General features: G+C 41.3%; 1 protein-coding gene across 1 annotated transcript in view; it reads right to left on the bottom strand.

Moving 5' to 3' along the window:
• Window positions 1-7204: 7204 nt before the first annotated feature.
• DLC1 (DLC1 Rho GTPase activating protein) overlaps window positions 7205-13142 on the bottom strand; it is a 237895-nt gene continuing 231957 nt past the window's right edge. Inside the window, 6 exon segments of the mRNA XM_075752097.1 lie at window positions 7205-9190; window positions 9729-9902; window positions 10079-10296; window positions 10998-11219; window positions 12127-12241; window positions 12632-12845. Coding sequence (XP_075608212.1) covers window positions 9070-9190; window positions 9729-9902; window positions 10079-10296; window positions 10998-11219; window positions 12127-12241; window positions 12632-12845 — 1064 coding nt within the window. The 3' untranslated portion in view covers window positions 7205-9069.

The raw sequence follows: 13142 nt of genomic DNA, 5'->3' as shown, positions 1-13142 counted from the left end.
GCTCTGATATGTCAAAACTTGTTCCTATGATTAGCATGCAACATTGAGGTTGTTTTTTTGACTATTCTAGTTGCATCTCTAGTTCCAAGATCCTTTATGCTCTAGCTCCCCATCACAAAATGGGGGTTACTAGCAAATCTGTTTCATCTCTTGTCTATCAAAAGTTATTTGATTTCCAAATCCTTTGGAGTTGTGTGTAGGCAAGAAGCAGCTCAAAAGGAAAACTTGTTCTCAGCTTGGCCTCTAGGTATTTTTGTTTCAGCTTCTTGCAAAACTTGCACTTTTCAATTTATGATTAGCGAAGCACAAATTTTATTTTTTTTTTTCCCCTTGAAGTTCTGGGAAAGTCTAACTAGGGAAACTGAGGCACAGAGGGCACGAAGTCCATGCAGGAAACCAGACTGAGAGACAGGCTTAAGCCATTCAAAGAGCCTGGGCTGAGTTCCCATTTATAACCGAAGGTTTTTGGATTATTCATTTGTCTCTGAGGTTTGGGGCAAAACGTGGCAGGGGCGGTGGGAATGGAGCCGGTGGAAACCGAGTCCTGCACAACCTGGGAAATACTCTTGCCCCAACTGCTACTTCTGGGACGGGTTCCTGTAGGAATTAGGCAGAAGACAAGGGCAGAGCAGGGTGAGCTTGTTTGTTTAGACACACAATGTTTGCCTTTATTTCCCTCTATCTTTTGTAAGGGCCGTGACGGCACTTCCTTCCTAGTTCATTTGTGTGGCTGCCTGAAAGGGATATGTCTAAATAGGGGTCAGAGCGACTGCAGGGCAGTTTGCTTGTTTGTTAAACAATATGGGAAGAAAACAGAGGCCATGAAGAATACTTCCCTCCCCTCTGTGCCCCAGGGAACATTCTTTATAAAATTTGGCAGCAGCTCTTTCATCAGAAACCAGCAAACCGCTGCACGGAGCGGCTGGCGCTGGAAACTGTTTTAACAATTTAACAAGAGAGGAAGAGGAGACACAGGAAAGAAGCTTAAAAAAAAAAAAAAAAGCTGTATAAAGCCTCATAGAAAATCTCTAAATCAGTAAGACAGAGTATTTAAACAGTAGAAATTATGTAGCAGTTTTAAAGGAATTAAAAAAAGAAAAGCATGGTGGGCTTGCCTTTCTGATGGTGCATTATAAACAGGAGCACAATATATCATGTCCCAGATTGTGCTGCTGATCAGTTGAAATGAATGCTCTCTCTCTGACAGTGACCATTGCAAGACTCCTCAGAAAACAGCACAAGAAATTTCCTGCAGGCTGTTGTGACAGTATGCCAGAGGTAAGTCCATGTGGTTAGTGCAGAAATTAAAGCATGAGAAAAACAACAGGAACTTCTGTAAATATATTTGTCTCCAAGCTCTACCCACCTCTGAAGACTAGTAGCGAATTCCAAATGTTAATGATGTGCTGAAAATAATTACTTCTGTAGCAGAGCCGATGGTGCCAGAAATCAGCCTGTTTTGCCTTCTTTCCTCAGACAACTTGGTGTAATTTTGAATCAGTGCTTCTGGGCTCTGTTTCTAGCAGTAAGCTGGGGATGCGGTTCTATCCAAGCCTAAAACTTTAGATACTTAAAACTCCCCGAGGTCTGCTTAGGTTTTTATCAAATACATGCCTAACAGTCTGTTAGCCATGACTGGCCTGCTAAAACCTCTGTGTTCTTCAGCGGCGGGGCCTCTGAACTCCATCACTGCTCTTGATGGGTCATTCATTCCCTCATCGATCTTGCTTTATCCGGTAGGATGCTCGGGGCATAGCCTTTCCTCCTTCCCCCGTCCAATAAGTCTGATGAATTGAACCTAGTTCGATAACTGTTCTGCCTGATCTTGTTTGCAACTGATGCCACGAGGTGAGTGCTTTACCTAGAAGGTTATATGCTATTTTTATACACAAGCATTTATTCTTGTCATAGGCTGGAAAGGGAAGAAAGCAAATGTGATTTTTTTTTTTTTTTTGACTATGGTTCAGGCATTAACCAGAAAAAATCTCTGCTTTTCTACTTGCTCAAGGTCATTCTTAAAAGGCCTCCAAAACACAGTTTTATGTGTTTTCAGAGGCCTCCAAAGCCAAATCAGGGAGCTTGCAGACCAAGAGCTATGTAGTGTTAGTGCTGCTGAGTGCCTGAGCACACCATTACAGTCCTGGAATTCATGAATGGTTATGACCCCTTCTGAATGTGGTTTGTTTCCACTTTGAATGAATACTTGCCCCACATTATTAGGCATATGTGTTTCTATGCTGCATGTACCATTAATCCAAAGAGGAGCATGGCACAGAGATGGGATGCCCTTGGGGGGAAGAGAATCACTGTTAGTTCTCGCCACGTAAGACCGAGCATCCTCTGATTTCATCTGCTTGCTCCCTTCACTGGGAGGTGGATGCCTCACCGTTGCGGAGGGGTTTACAGGAGGCAGCATCAGATTTTCACAGCTTCAGTATTCTGTATATGCTTCTCCCAGTCTTAGATAATGGAGTGTAGTACCTGTGTAGAGGGAGGGCAGGTGCTGTTTCCAGACGCATTACCTTAATGGACCTCCCTTTCTTTGAAGAAGATCTAGCAAGGCTTTCAAAGCTGCTTTTCTATGCGTCACAAAGCAATTTTCCTTGTTATCTGCTGGTGAATGGAATTGTTCATGGGTAGTGAAGTTTTAACCATTTTCTTGCTTTTACTTGTGTACTGATTTTAATGTAGTTCTAGCTTTGTAGGCATGTCACTGAGGTGGATATTCAATATCAATTTGGATTATTGCTTGTATTGTCATTCTAAATGCTTTATTACTTGTTGTATGCTTTAGAAGCCCCAGTTGATAAATTATGTAGGTGACAAAGGCATCAATAAGAATTTTTATCCTCTGGGCAGTGGTAGTAAGGACTGTACATTTTAGAAATGGGAGAGACTGTGAAATTCCCTAAACCCTTTTTATGTTCCAACCAAAAAAATGCATTCTTATAGGTCAGTGAAAAAACCCCATGTGTGCTCTTCAGACATTCTGTTGTGCTGCTGTGGTGGTGGCAGGTATTTAGAAAAATGAAGAGAGTACAGACTGCTGGAGACTAAATGATTGAGTTACAACAAATGTTTTGGTTGCTTTGCATTCCTTTTCAAATTTTTAAATGGGCTACTTAGAATGTGCTCTATTGTACAACTTTCCCCAGTGGTAGGGGTAAAAAGGTGGCCCATAGGAACTTTGCTAACCACACCATCAGTGTTTCTATGAACTTGAATTATAGCCCACCTGAAGATTATATGTTTAACCAACTCACAACAATGCCTTGACTGAAATTTATTTTCTTTTAATTGTTGTTGAAACAAAGGAGAATTCTTACCAGATGACCTGGTAGTTTTGAATAGATATTTCAGACTGCTTTGTCACTAAACACGTTGGAATTGTTTGGCCAGCTGGGTCCTCTTCTTCATTTTAGAAGAACCGTTCCTCTGTTACCCACACCTTGCACACCATCTTAGTCTGGGCTGTGTTACGAACATGATCTACTTCTGCTACTAGCTGGCTTATTTTAAAAAAAATGAGAGTTCTCTAAAATGACACTCAAGAGATTTAACTGTGGCCACGCTTTCTTGAAATTCCCATTTCCTTTGCTAACAGTCTTCCAACTTCTCTAATAAATGAGGCACAAGCCTCCTCAAACCAGAGTTGTCTCAACTATACCATCCTGTCTTTATGCTTATCACAGGCTTATCTCATCATATCATGGAAAATGCTATTTAATTTTGCTTCCTGGAATACATACATAACTGCACTGGCATTTTTAACACTCTTCCCTTTTGAATATTTGATTTTTAGAATAGTAATATACTTTCATTCACTGAGAATTCTGTTCCTAAGGGGCTTTTCCATTTTTAGTGTTAGAAAGCTTAAAGAAATGTCTGTGTGGGTCAGGAGTAACGGTGATGTTCAGACCCGCCACATCACCCTTTTATTACTTGAGCTAATGACGTGACTAGTAGAAGACTGGTACCTGGAGAAGCATACGCAACACACTTGCTGTGGGGCTTTTTCTTCTTCTGGTAACAAAAAAAAGGAGCTTATGGGATAATGGATTTGATTCCTGCTATGATACGGAAATCGTGCTTATCAGTTATAGATCTTTCTGGGTTTTTAGTAAATGTTAGAAATGTTAGAAAAGCAAAAGACTCTCCCAGTTATGTGGTAACCTCCCCATGCTGGGGAGATCTTCATGCTCTTGGCCCATAGTGGGGAGGCACTGCATCTTCTCATTTAAATGAATGTCCACTTCCATAAGACATAAGCAAACTACACACCACAACTTCACAATGTAATTCTTAGAGAAAGACTTGCTCATTAGCAACTTCCAAAATAATTGAGTTACTTAACTGTAACTTTTATTTTTTTGACACCATATTGTTTCTCACTCAGCAAGGCAGCGCTACCTGACACTTACAGATGAAAACTGGTGGCCAGTCATGTAATCCCGTCAAAGAATGAAGAGAGGACTTTTTTTTAGGTCTTCATGATGCTTTATGGAAGGTAGTGCGGGATTAATTCCAGGGCTCAAACCTGCACAATTTTAAATGACTTACGCTCTTGCTGCTTCACAGGGAGAGATTGTCCCACAGCCTCAAAGACCTCTTGCTGTGTGGAAAATGCCTTTTCCTTCCCTTCTGTCTCAAATTTTCCATTAACGAATTTTTATCCCAACTTGTACACCCACTCAGCTAGTCTGAACTCTTCTTCTGTGTTTTTATGACCTTCCAGTGCTAGTAGACATTTACTACATCCTTCTTGTCTAGTGGCCAGATTATGTGTATTGAGTGTGTCTGCATAAATGTACCCCTTCAGTGCCTTAATCTCTTTTGATGGAATTTCTTCTTTGAATTCTTTCCCATCCTTCACTGCTCTTTACTGTCCTTGGACTCAGCTTGGAAGTTCATTTCTTGCGAGCATTCTGGATGCCTCAGGCAATACAGGAAAATATAGTAGGATGATACGGGGGGGGTGGGGAGGCAAAAGTGAGCAAGCCTCAAGTGTCTGGGATAGTGCTCAATGCAAAAGAAGCATGGATGCAAATGTTGCATATTGGCATTAGTAGTAAGAACAGTACTTCACCTCCAGTGCCATGCTAGTCATCATTTTAGAAATTGATGCCTTTTCTTGCTAGGGAAATAAAATAGCTCTGGGCTGACAGATGAGAAATATCTGAAAGTAATTTTTTTCAGAAATGTTTAGTATTTCCTTATATAATGGATGCAGTCAATGGCTGTACGGACAAGTTACGGTATAACATAAGCAAAGGAATTAGCATTTTGTCTTTGTAAATATAATGCATTGCTTTATTAAAAGAGTATCTTGATTTCATTCCTTATGATTGCAGGACACTGCTTCCAGCACTTAGCAGATCTGCGTATAACATTTAATTTTTATATGTCTTTCTTAAGGGGAAATATCTACCTTTTATTATTTAGCCCAAAAGTCATGGATACTGTTTTCATATCAACTTTCTCCTGGCACAGCCTACTGTGGATATATATACTAGGGCCTGCTCTTTTCAAGGTCTTGCTCCAGACCGCAGAGGTACTGTTTCGCATCGTTTCAGTCTGACTTTCCCAGACTGTGTTACTGACATTGCCTTCTGGCCTTCCAGATGAAAGCCACTGATTATTTACAGCTCCATAAATACCTAATTGTGGAGTGCGTTACTTGAGGAATGACGGTAAAAAACGTGACTTTTTCCATTTGAATTTGCTGAAAGCAGTACTGAAGCATGCAGCAGACCAGACCCGTGCTGCACAGGGGATGCCATGCATGCAGTTAGCCATACCAGCGCCTTGCAGAATTGAGTGCGGGACCAGACTGCATCCCCTCTGCGGCAACCGCTGCTTAAAGCAAGAGAGTGCCCGAGCAAGAGCCAGTGCCACCGTAAGTGATGCCTGACAAGAAACACAGACATGGAAACTTGAATTCTATTGTCAAGCTACAACATGGACACCTGCAAACGAAGGTGCCAAGAAAACTAACATTCAGGAGCTGGAGGCTATTTGTAAGAGTCAAAATTAACTCATATTTTAGAAATGTTTAGGAAAATGCTGATTTGAAAGTAACCTAAATGCACTTTAAAACGAAACGCAGAGTAAATCCTTGAAGTGCCTGAGGAACCTGTTGTGCATTAGTGTGCTTAAAAACGCAAAAAAAACCCATCATTACAGAGAAAAATAAATTAACTCTGCTTGTTCCAAAGCCCAAAACTGTGAACAAGCCTGGGGTTTTGGGTTGCCTTTTTTTTTAAAATTGTGCAGTTGCTTTATTTTTAGTATTGATTTGAAAAAAAAGATCCTGTAAGAGCCAAACCAATGACACTCCCTTATCAGAAAGGTTCTTTAAAAGACTCTTTGGTGTCTAAGAACTAGTACCATGACAGCAAGAGGTTTGCTTTTGCCAGACTGCGAAGCAGCATCCCTCACTGCTCCCTGGGGGAACATAGTGGGAAGTGATAGTGATCAGGACTTAGAGGATGCTCAGGCAGAGAAAGAATGTGAAGATGTTGGTAACTGAAAAGCAGCAGGCCTCCTTCCAGCTACTCTGTCATACAAGCCTCACAAATCAAAATCCTCTTTCAGATGCCCAAATTATGTTCTGTTGGCTAAGAGTTTAAAAACTTTTTAAAGTTGCTTGAATTAACAGCTGTCTTTGGCTTCGTTTTTCACCTTAGTCAGTTGTTTGTATATCCTCCTGGCCTCCTCTTTGGCTTCACTTCACTGCTGCGTGTGCTTTAACTTCCTCCAATTACAAAAAAAATTGCATTTTTTAAAGCGAACCCACAACTCATCATGCCCTCATTCTCCCCACAGAAAATAGGAAAGCAAGGAACTATTTTTCAGCATTGCATACAATTGCCTGTCAGGTAGGAGTTTGCTTTGCTCCCTGTTACATTCAAGAGTACCCTTCCACAAGACAGGAGCAAACCAGAGATTTCTTCTTACTTTTAAATGTACAAAGCTATTGACTGGGGAGTATTTCTGTCCAGCTGTCTGCCATCATGAAGGCTTGTCTTCCAAAAATTTTGAAATTGCTTTGGTACCTGCCTTTAATAACACTAAAAATGTTGGTCTGGGAGAGGGGAGGGTGGCTACGCAGTTGGCAGTAGTATGTGAAGAACTGGTGACAAGAAAATGTCTCCTCTTCTAGGCACGAGCGCAGAAGGAAGAATGCAGAATCAAATAAAAACCATTATGCTTCTCCCATTTTAAACATTTAATAGTGCACTTATTGAGTATATTCTGTACAGACATCTATAGCAAGTTAAACATTTTCCTTTCTCTCACGTAGATCATAGTCATGTAAAGCACATTTACAATAGAAAACATACTTGAGGTACAAAAACCCAAAAAGAATATCTGAGGTATAAATACAGGTATATTTTAAATAATCTTTATCATGCTTTATCTATGTTTGACAGTACACTGTGGGCAAGTATACATGTTTACAATAGAATGGTATGTACAACATACAATTTTACAAATTCAAAAGTGTTTGATGTAGAAGAATATACAAGGTTTTCCTACTCATGAGGAACATTGTTTACTGGAAGTACTACATTATTTGCCATAATAAAAAAATCTTCATCAAAAAGCTTAAAATAATACTGACAATGGTAACAAAGTCTCAGTCAAAATTCCATCTTGCAACTCATTCATACCCTAGCCGCAAAATACATTTATCACTTAATACTGCACCTTGAAAAGCAAACCTTTACCTTTACAGTAAAACCTACAGAGAGACACCTTTCCAGAGGACCTCAAGACTTCCTACAGTTCATACAAGTTGGTTCTCAAGGAGGGGGGGATATCCCAAAGGGTCTAAAACCCAACAAAACCCAAGGAAGGCAAAACCCCACCCTCCTCTCTGCCCCCAAATATAACCCTCCAAATTGCTCACATCCAGGTTCTGTTCTTGTTAACGTGCAGCTTTTAGGAAAACAGGCAAAGGATGGAGAGAAAAGGAGAGAGCTCATGCAACTCTTCCTAGCCACCTCACCGCACCTGCTGCTGCAGGAGTCCTGCCACCTCCCGGCACCACAACTCCAGTGATTTTTTTCCTCTTGAGCCATCAGAATACGTAAAATATATAAAAGCTCATTAAAACACTTATAGTTAACGCAGGTAGGAGTAAAAGCAACAAACATTTTTTGGCAAATTAACAATTGACGTTACTGGCTCTCTTCACCATTGCACAGACATTTCGTTTCTAAGCTGCTACGTTGCTCAAAAGCGTATTTACTGAAAATTGCTATAGAACTGCTAATCACTCCTGAAAGATCATCTGGGTAAGGAGTGGAGAGTAATCGGAGCAAGCCTCTAGTAACATCAGCTTAGGGTTTTTAACAAGATTAGAGCTGAGGAAAATGCAGAACTGGCACATGGGAAAGATAGCTACTCCTGGTCCACGGGGGAGTCCCATTCTAGGCTGAACTGTATCCAGCGTACTAAAATCCATTCTGGTTGCCTATCAATCAGTGTACCAGACACATTTCAAATTCAACTTCTGCTATCCTTTCAACCATTAACACACTCATTCACACTTTAATCTCTGTGCAAACCTTTCTCTGCTTATCTCAGTGAGAACACATTGAAGAGTACCAACTATTCCAGTGGATACACCAGTCCCTCAACGCACTACAAATAAAATGACATGGTTATGTACATAAAGCTAAGTAAGTACTTCACATGGGAATGATGAGCCTTCACCATATTTCTTAATATATTTTGCATTTAAAGAATTTTGCTTCTCAGAAGCAATTCAAACCATCTAATAGTACAATACTTTTTTTTTTTTTTTTTTCCTTTTGAACAGTCCTCCTATGTATTCCAGTCAAGGCCTACACTATAGACCTTGCACAGACAGGAAGCAGCTTTAAAGTGTATGGTATGGCCACAGTCCTATAGTAATGCTCACAGTCAAGTTCTCATGTTGTCATCCAGTCGTGACATGACTTGCAGATGGTACACTAGTCTGGTCTGCACCGGATGAGCCTTAGTTTTGGGTAATGTCTACGTTGCTGAGGTGTGGAGCGCATGGCTCTTCCTCTTCAGTAGTCACCTGGATTTTACTTCCTTGCTCTCAGGACTCTGATGACTGAAAGAGTCTCGTATCTTAACGACTTCAGATGCACACAAGTGTCCAAAAGACTTGGTGTACCAGTCTGGCATGTGGCCCCTGATGTGTGGAGAAAAAGTAATGATGAAGCAGGTACAAGTAACTCAGCATGCATATTTCTTAGTCAGAATCAAATACAAATCTAGCTGGTTAATTGCTGGACTAGGAAATCTCCTTATTACTACTTATTGCTCAGCTCAGCCTTACTAATAACATAGACTTGCTCAAAAACAAGTTTGCGGCAGTGAGGAAAAGTTATGAGAAGTTTTGTGACAACTTGGTCCTCTTTATTAACTTTAATATTAAAATTATCATGTCATTGCATCCAAACACACCTGGCAGAGGAAGGAGTGGGATTATATACCAATAGCTATGGTGGAGCACATACTGGCGTCTTCCACTGCAACAGACCACACCTGCTGTTAAATGTGCACTGAAGCCAATTTTCTGGGACATCTCAGAGATCTGTGTGCATATCTTTGAGAAGTATTTACTACTGGCCAAGCTAAAGCCTGTTGAACCACCTAAATTTTGCGCTGACTACATGGAAACTAATAGAAAAGTTACCACCACAAAAGGACAAAGTGGAAATTCATACCTTAAATCAATTCTGCACATGTAGGTAAGTTTAGATTTTCCTGACCCGCAGGGCTCAATCAGATACCTAGACAGGAGCACGTTGACTCTAACACCGGCCACTGGAGCACGGTCATGGTCCACTGAGGTTGCTAGAAGCACACAAGCTCCTTTGGGGAAGTTTGTCCTCCATGTTCTAAGAAAAAAGAAGGAAAAACAGTCTTATCTTTGACAAACAGTAATTCAAAGATCTAATAAGACTTCAAATTATGCACAAATAGATATTTACCTATATAACTTACGTTACACAGAACTTGTAGGCAAGATTGCCATATGTGTAGGATAAAATATCATCGCATATAAAGGTCTTACCTTAAGACTACAAAGTCCCTGGCTGGGTGAGGTGCCATGCTGTTCTGGACATACTGGTATATATCTGTTTGGCTATCCAAAGGTTCGATTACTTTCGAATCTATAAGATCTTCATCCCAAAGATGCTGCTCTTTAAGTAAACGATTTAAAACGTCCTCTGGCGTAGCTGGGATTTCAATGGTAGTTTTCCATAACCTCAGTGGGGGACCTTCGCATACCTGGGGAAAATCAGCACAGTCCTCAGTTTTACTCTTCCTTACACTTTTCCTTTCTATTTTAGAGTTGGCTAAATTCAGTGAATTAAATACACACAGACAGACAGACGCACACACACGTGTATATATTGTACTAAGCTTATTGTAAGCTCAGACTAAAGTTATTTTTCTAACAGCCGAAGGCATCTGCACACTGACTTCCACATTACTTCTCCAGTATGGGCGACTATTAAATCATGACGCTACAGAAAAATATACCAATTTTCCAAGTTTATTTTTTAAATACCTTACATCTCATTGACACACTTCTCTCTGTGCTAGCTCTGAGCTGTGCAAGATTAGAGCCAAGAAACTTCTTTCTTACTGCCTGCATAGTGACAGTGCTTGGAGGCTTCACTCAGCCTGTTAAGGCTTTGCACATGTGAGTAAAGGCGTGTAAATGCAATACAGTGAACATTCCTAGGCTGGATAAACAGAAGAACACAAATCAGTGCACGTTAGCTGCCTACTGCTGAAAGACATGTTGTTTTTAGACGGTGTGCAACTATGTCAAAAAATGAAGGGTGGTGGTTTTTTTTCTTAAATCTATCTGCAAAGTAAAGGTGCACATTGAACCTTCTATAATATCCTATGTCAAAAGCCTGCTTATATTAGAGAAGATGAGCTAAAAACCAGAGCTGTGGCATGAGTGACAGGGTGCATACCTTCTTGTAGGCCAGCTCTGCTTGCTCTGAGGTGGAGCAGCTGACCCAGCCTTTAAACTTCTCCTTCATCTCTTTAAGCAAGTCGTCCACGCAGTCCTGCAGGTAGCAGTGGTAGTCGGAGGGCTCAGCAGTGCTGCTGCTGCCCCGGAGCTCCTCCAGGCTGAGGGGACGCAGGTCCTGCTCTGTGTACGAGTTCCGGCCCCTGCTCATTTCTTCAGGTATCTAAGGGGTGACAAGGGTGAAATCATCCTCTTGCAGCTCTCTCCCCAAATCACAGAGTTAGGCTAGCAGCTTGATAGCCACAGAAAGATGGGTACACTCGTATTGTAAGTGGTGGGACGCATATGTGTCAGGTCAAGCACTCAATGTGAAGAAATGCCAAAATTGAGTTTGTGACTTTGATTTAACTCAAATTAGTCTCTCATTTATGAGGTGTCTTATTTTTTTCTGTGGAGTATCCCTCTTTGCTACACAACTTAGATCCATTCCCACAGCACAGTTTATCCTGCAGACTGAAGGAAGGAGGGATCAGTTGTCAGCCGCAAGAAAAGAGACAGGCATGTCTTCAGCTGAGGCCTCTGAAAAGATTCAATGACAGTGAGGAAAACCAGAACTCAGGACTTGTCTGGTTCTCCATCGCGGGCCCTAGAGGGAGCATGCTTTAGTTCCTACAGACCCTTCAACCTATGGTTTGACAGTGTCACGTTCCAGGACGCTTTTGTGGGCTAGTCTTGCTAACTCTTGGGAATTGAAGTATAAAACAAGCACTGAAATTCCTGGAAATAGCTTCTTGCTTTGTAATTAGAGATGAAGTTCACAGACCCTCATAGCTGCACAATAAAAGCTTGAAAACATATTTCAGATGCTGCTTGGATGTAACAAAAATGTCCCAAACCCCACAACTGCCTCATGACTTTCAAGCGCCAGTGCCAACAAAACAACTCTTTTTTCTTCTGGCACCACATCTAATTCATGTATGTACCCAGATCAGGATGCAAAGTTTCTTAAAAAACTATTTATCATGTATTAAACTTCATTAAAATAAAGAGACATTCCTAGCTTTCCATTATACAGATGTAAGACATGTTGGCCGATATCCACCCATCAGTTGTGCAAATAGGTGTTTTACCTGAAAGAGCTTCTTGCATTCAGCGATCATATGAGCGAGCCCTTGGGTTGCGGCCAGATTTTCATTTAGGTCTTTCTGATCGGGTTTTCCGAGGCTTGGTTTTCTTTGCATCACCCTTCACAGGGAAAAAGAGCACACACACACATATATCCAGTTATTTAATGCAGAGCAAGAGATGTTTGGTAAGAAAACAGTAGGATTCCCAAATCTACTGCTGATTTAGAGGGACCAAATCTTGGCATGGCATTACCGACTTCTCTTGCTACTCTCTCTAAGCTGCTTCTTTGGAACCGCCTCTGTTTCTTCCTTCTTATGAACTTGCTTGTATTTTAAAAAATCTCTAACAAAAGGTAGGATCCCATAACCCTTCTACGCCGGGTGCCCTCTGAGGTGTCCCCAGGGTGATCACAACTGGGAGGGTTAAAGCTAGACCGTGTCTGTTGCACATCACCGCTGGCTGTGGTACGGGACCAGCAGCAAGGACCCCTGCTCCCCAGAGACGTACCTTGGGGAAGAATTCTCTCTTTTGAGAGTGTTTAAGTGGAAGAGGGACGGTGCTAAGCAGACAGCCAGGTTTGTTGGTGTCATCTGGTTTTCCTTCACTGCAGCTGTGACATCACTCAGGAAATAGAGAAGAATCTGGAGGACCTCCCTGTTCTCATCAGGTAAAAGCATAATGGCAGCCTTGATAGCCTGGAGACGCTGGTCCTTTGGCACATCTGCATAATATTAGTAATTCTCTCATCAGCCCATTGATTTTCCACACACACAGCATGAATACATCCCAAAGCAAACTCCAGCTTCAAATATTTGACTCGAGTTCGAAGTGATTTCCTTCAGGATGCATACCATTCATAGGAAACATGAAGGAATTTTTTTTTTAACCCACTAGTTTAACTACCCTCAGCTATTTCCTGCCTCACAAGAAATGCAAGCAAGAAGAAGTTGTGCCTAGGCCAGAGTTAATTTTAGATTTAACTTCAACAGCTACATGCTCCCGCAGATGCACTAAAATG

This window comes from Balearica regulorum, chromosome 4 (assembly GCF_011004875.1).
Source record: "Balearica regulorum gibbericeps isolate bBalReg1 chromosome 4, bBalReg1.pri, whole genome shotgun sequence".
Taxonomy (NCBI): Eukaryota; Metazoa; Chordata; class Aves; order Gruiformes; family Gruidae; genus Balearica; species Balearica regulorum.
Note: the sequence above shows the minus strand (reverse complement) of the source record. Positions and strands in the feature narration are given on the sequence as shown.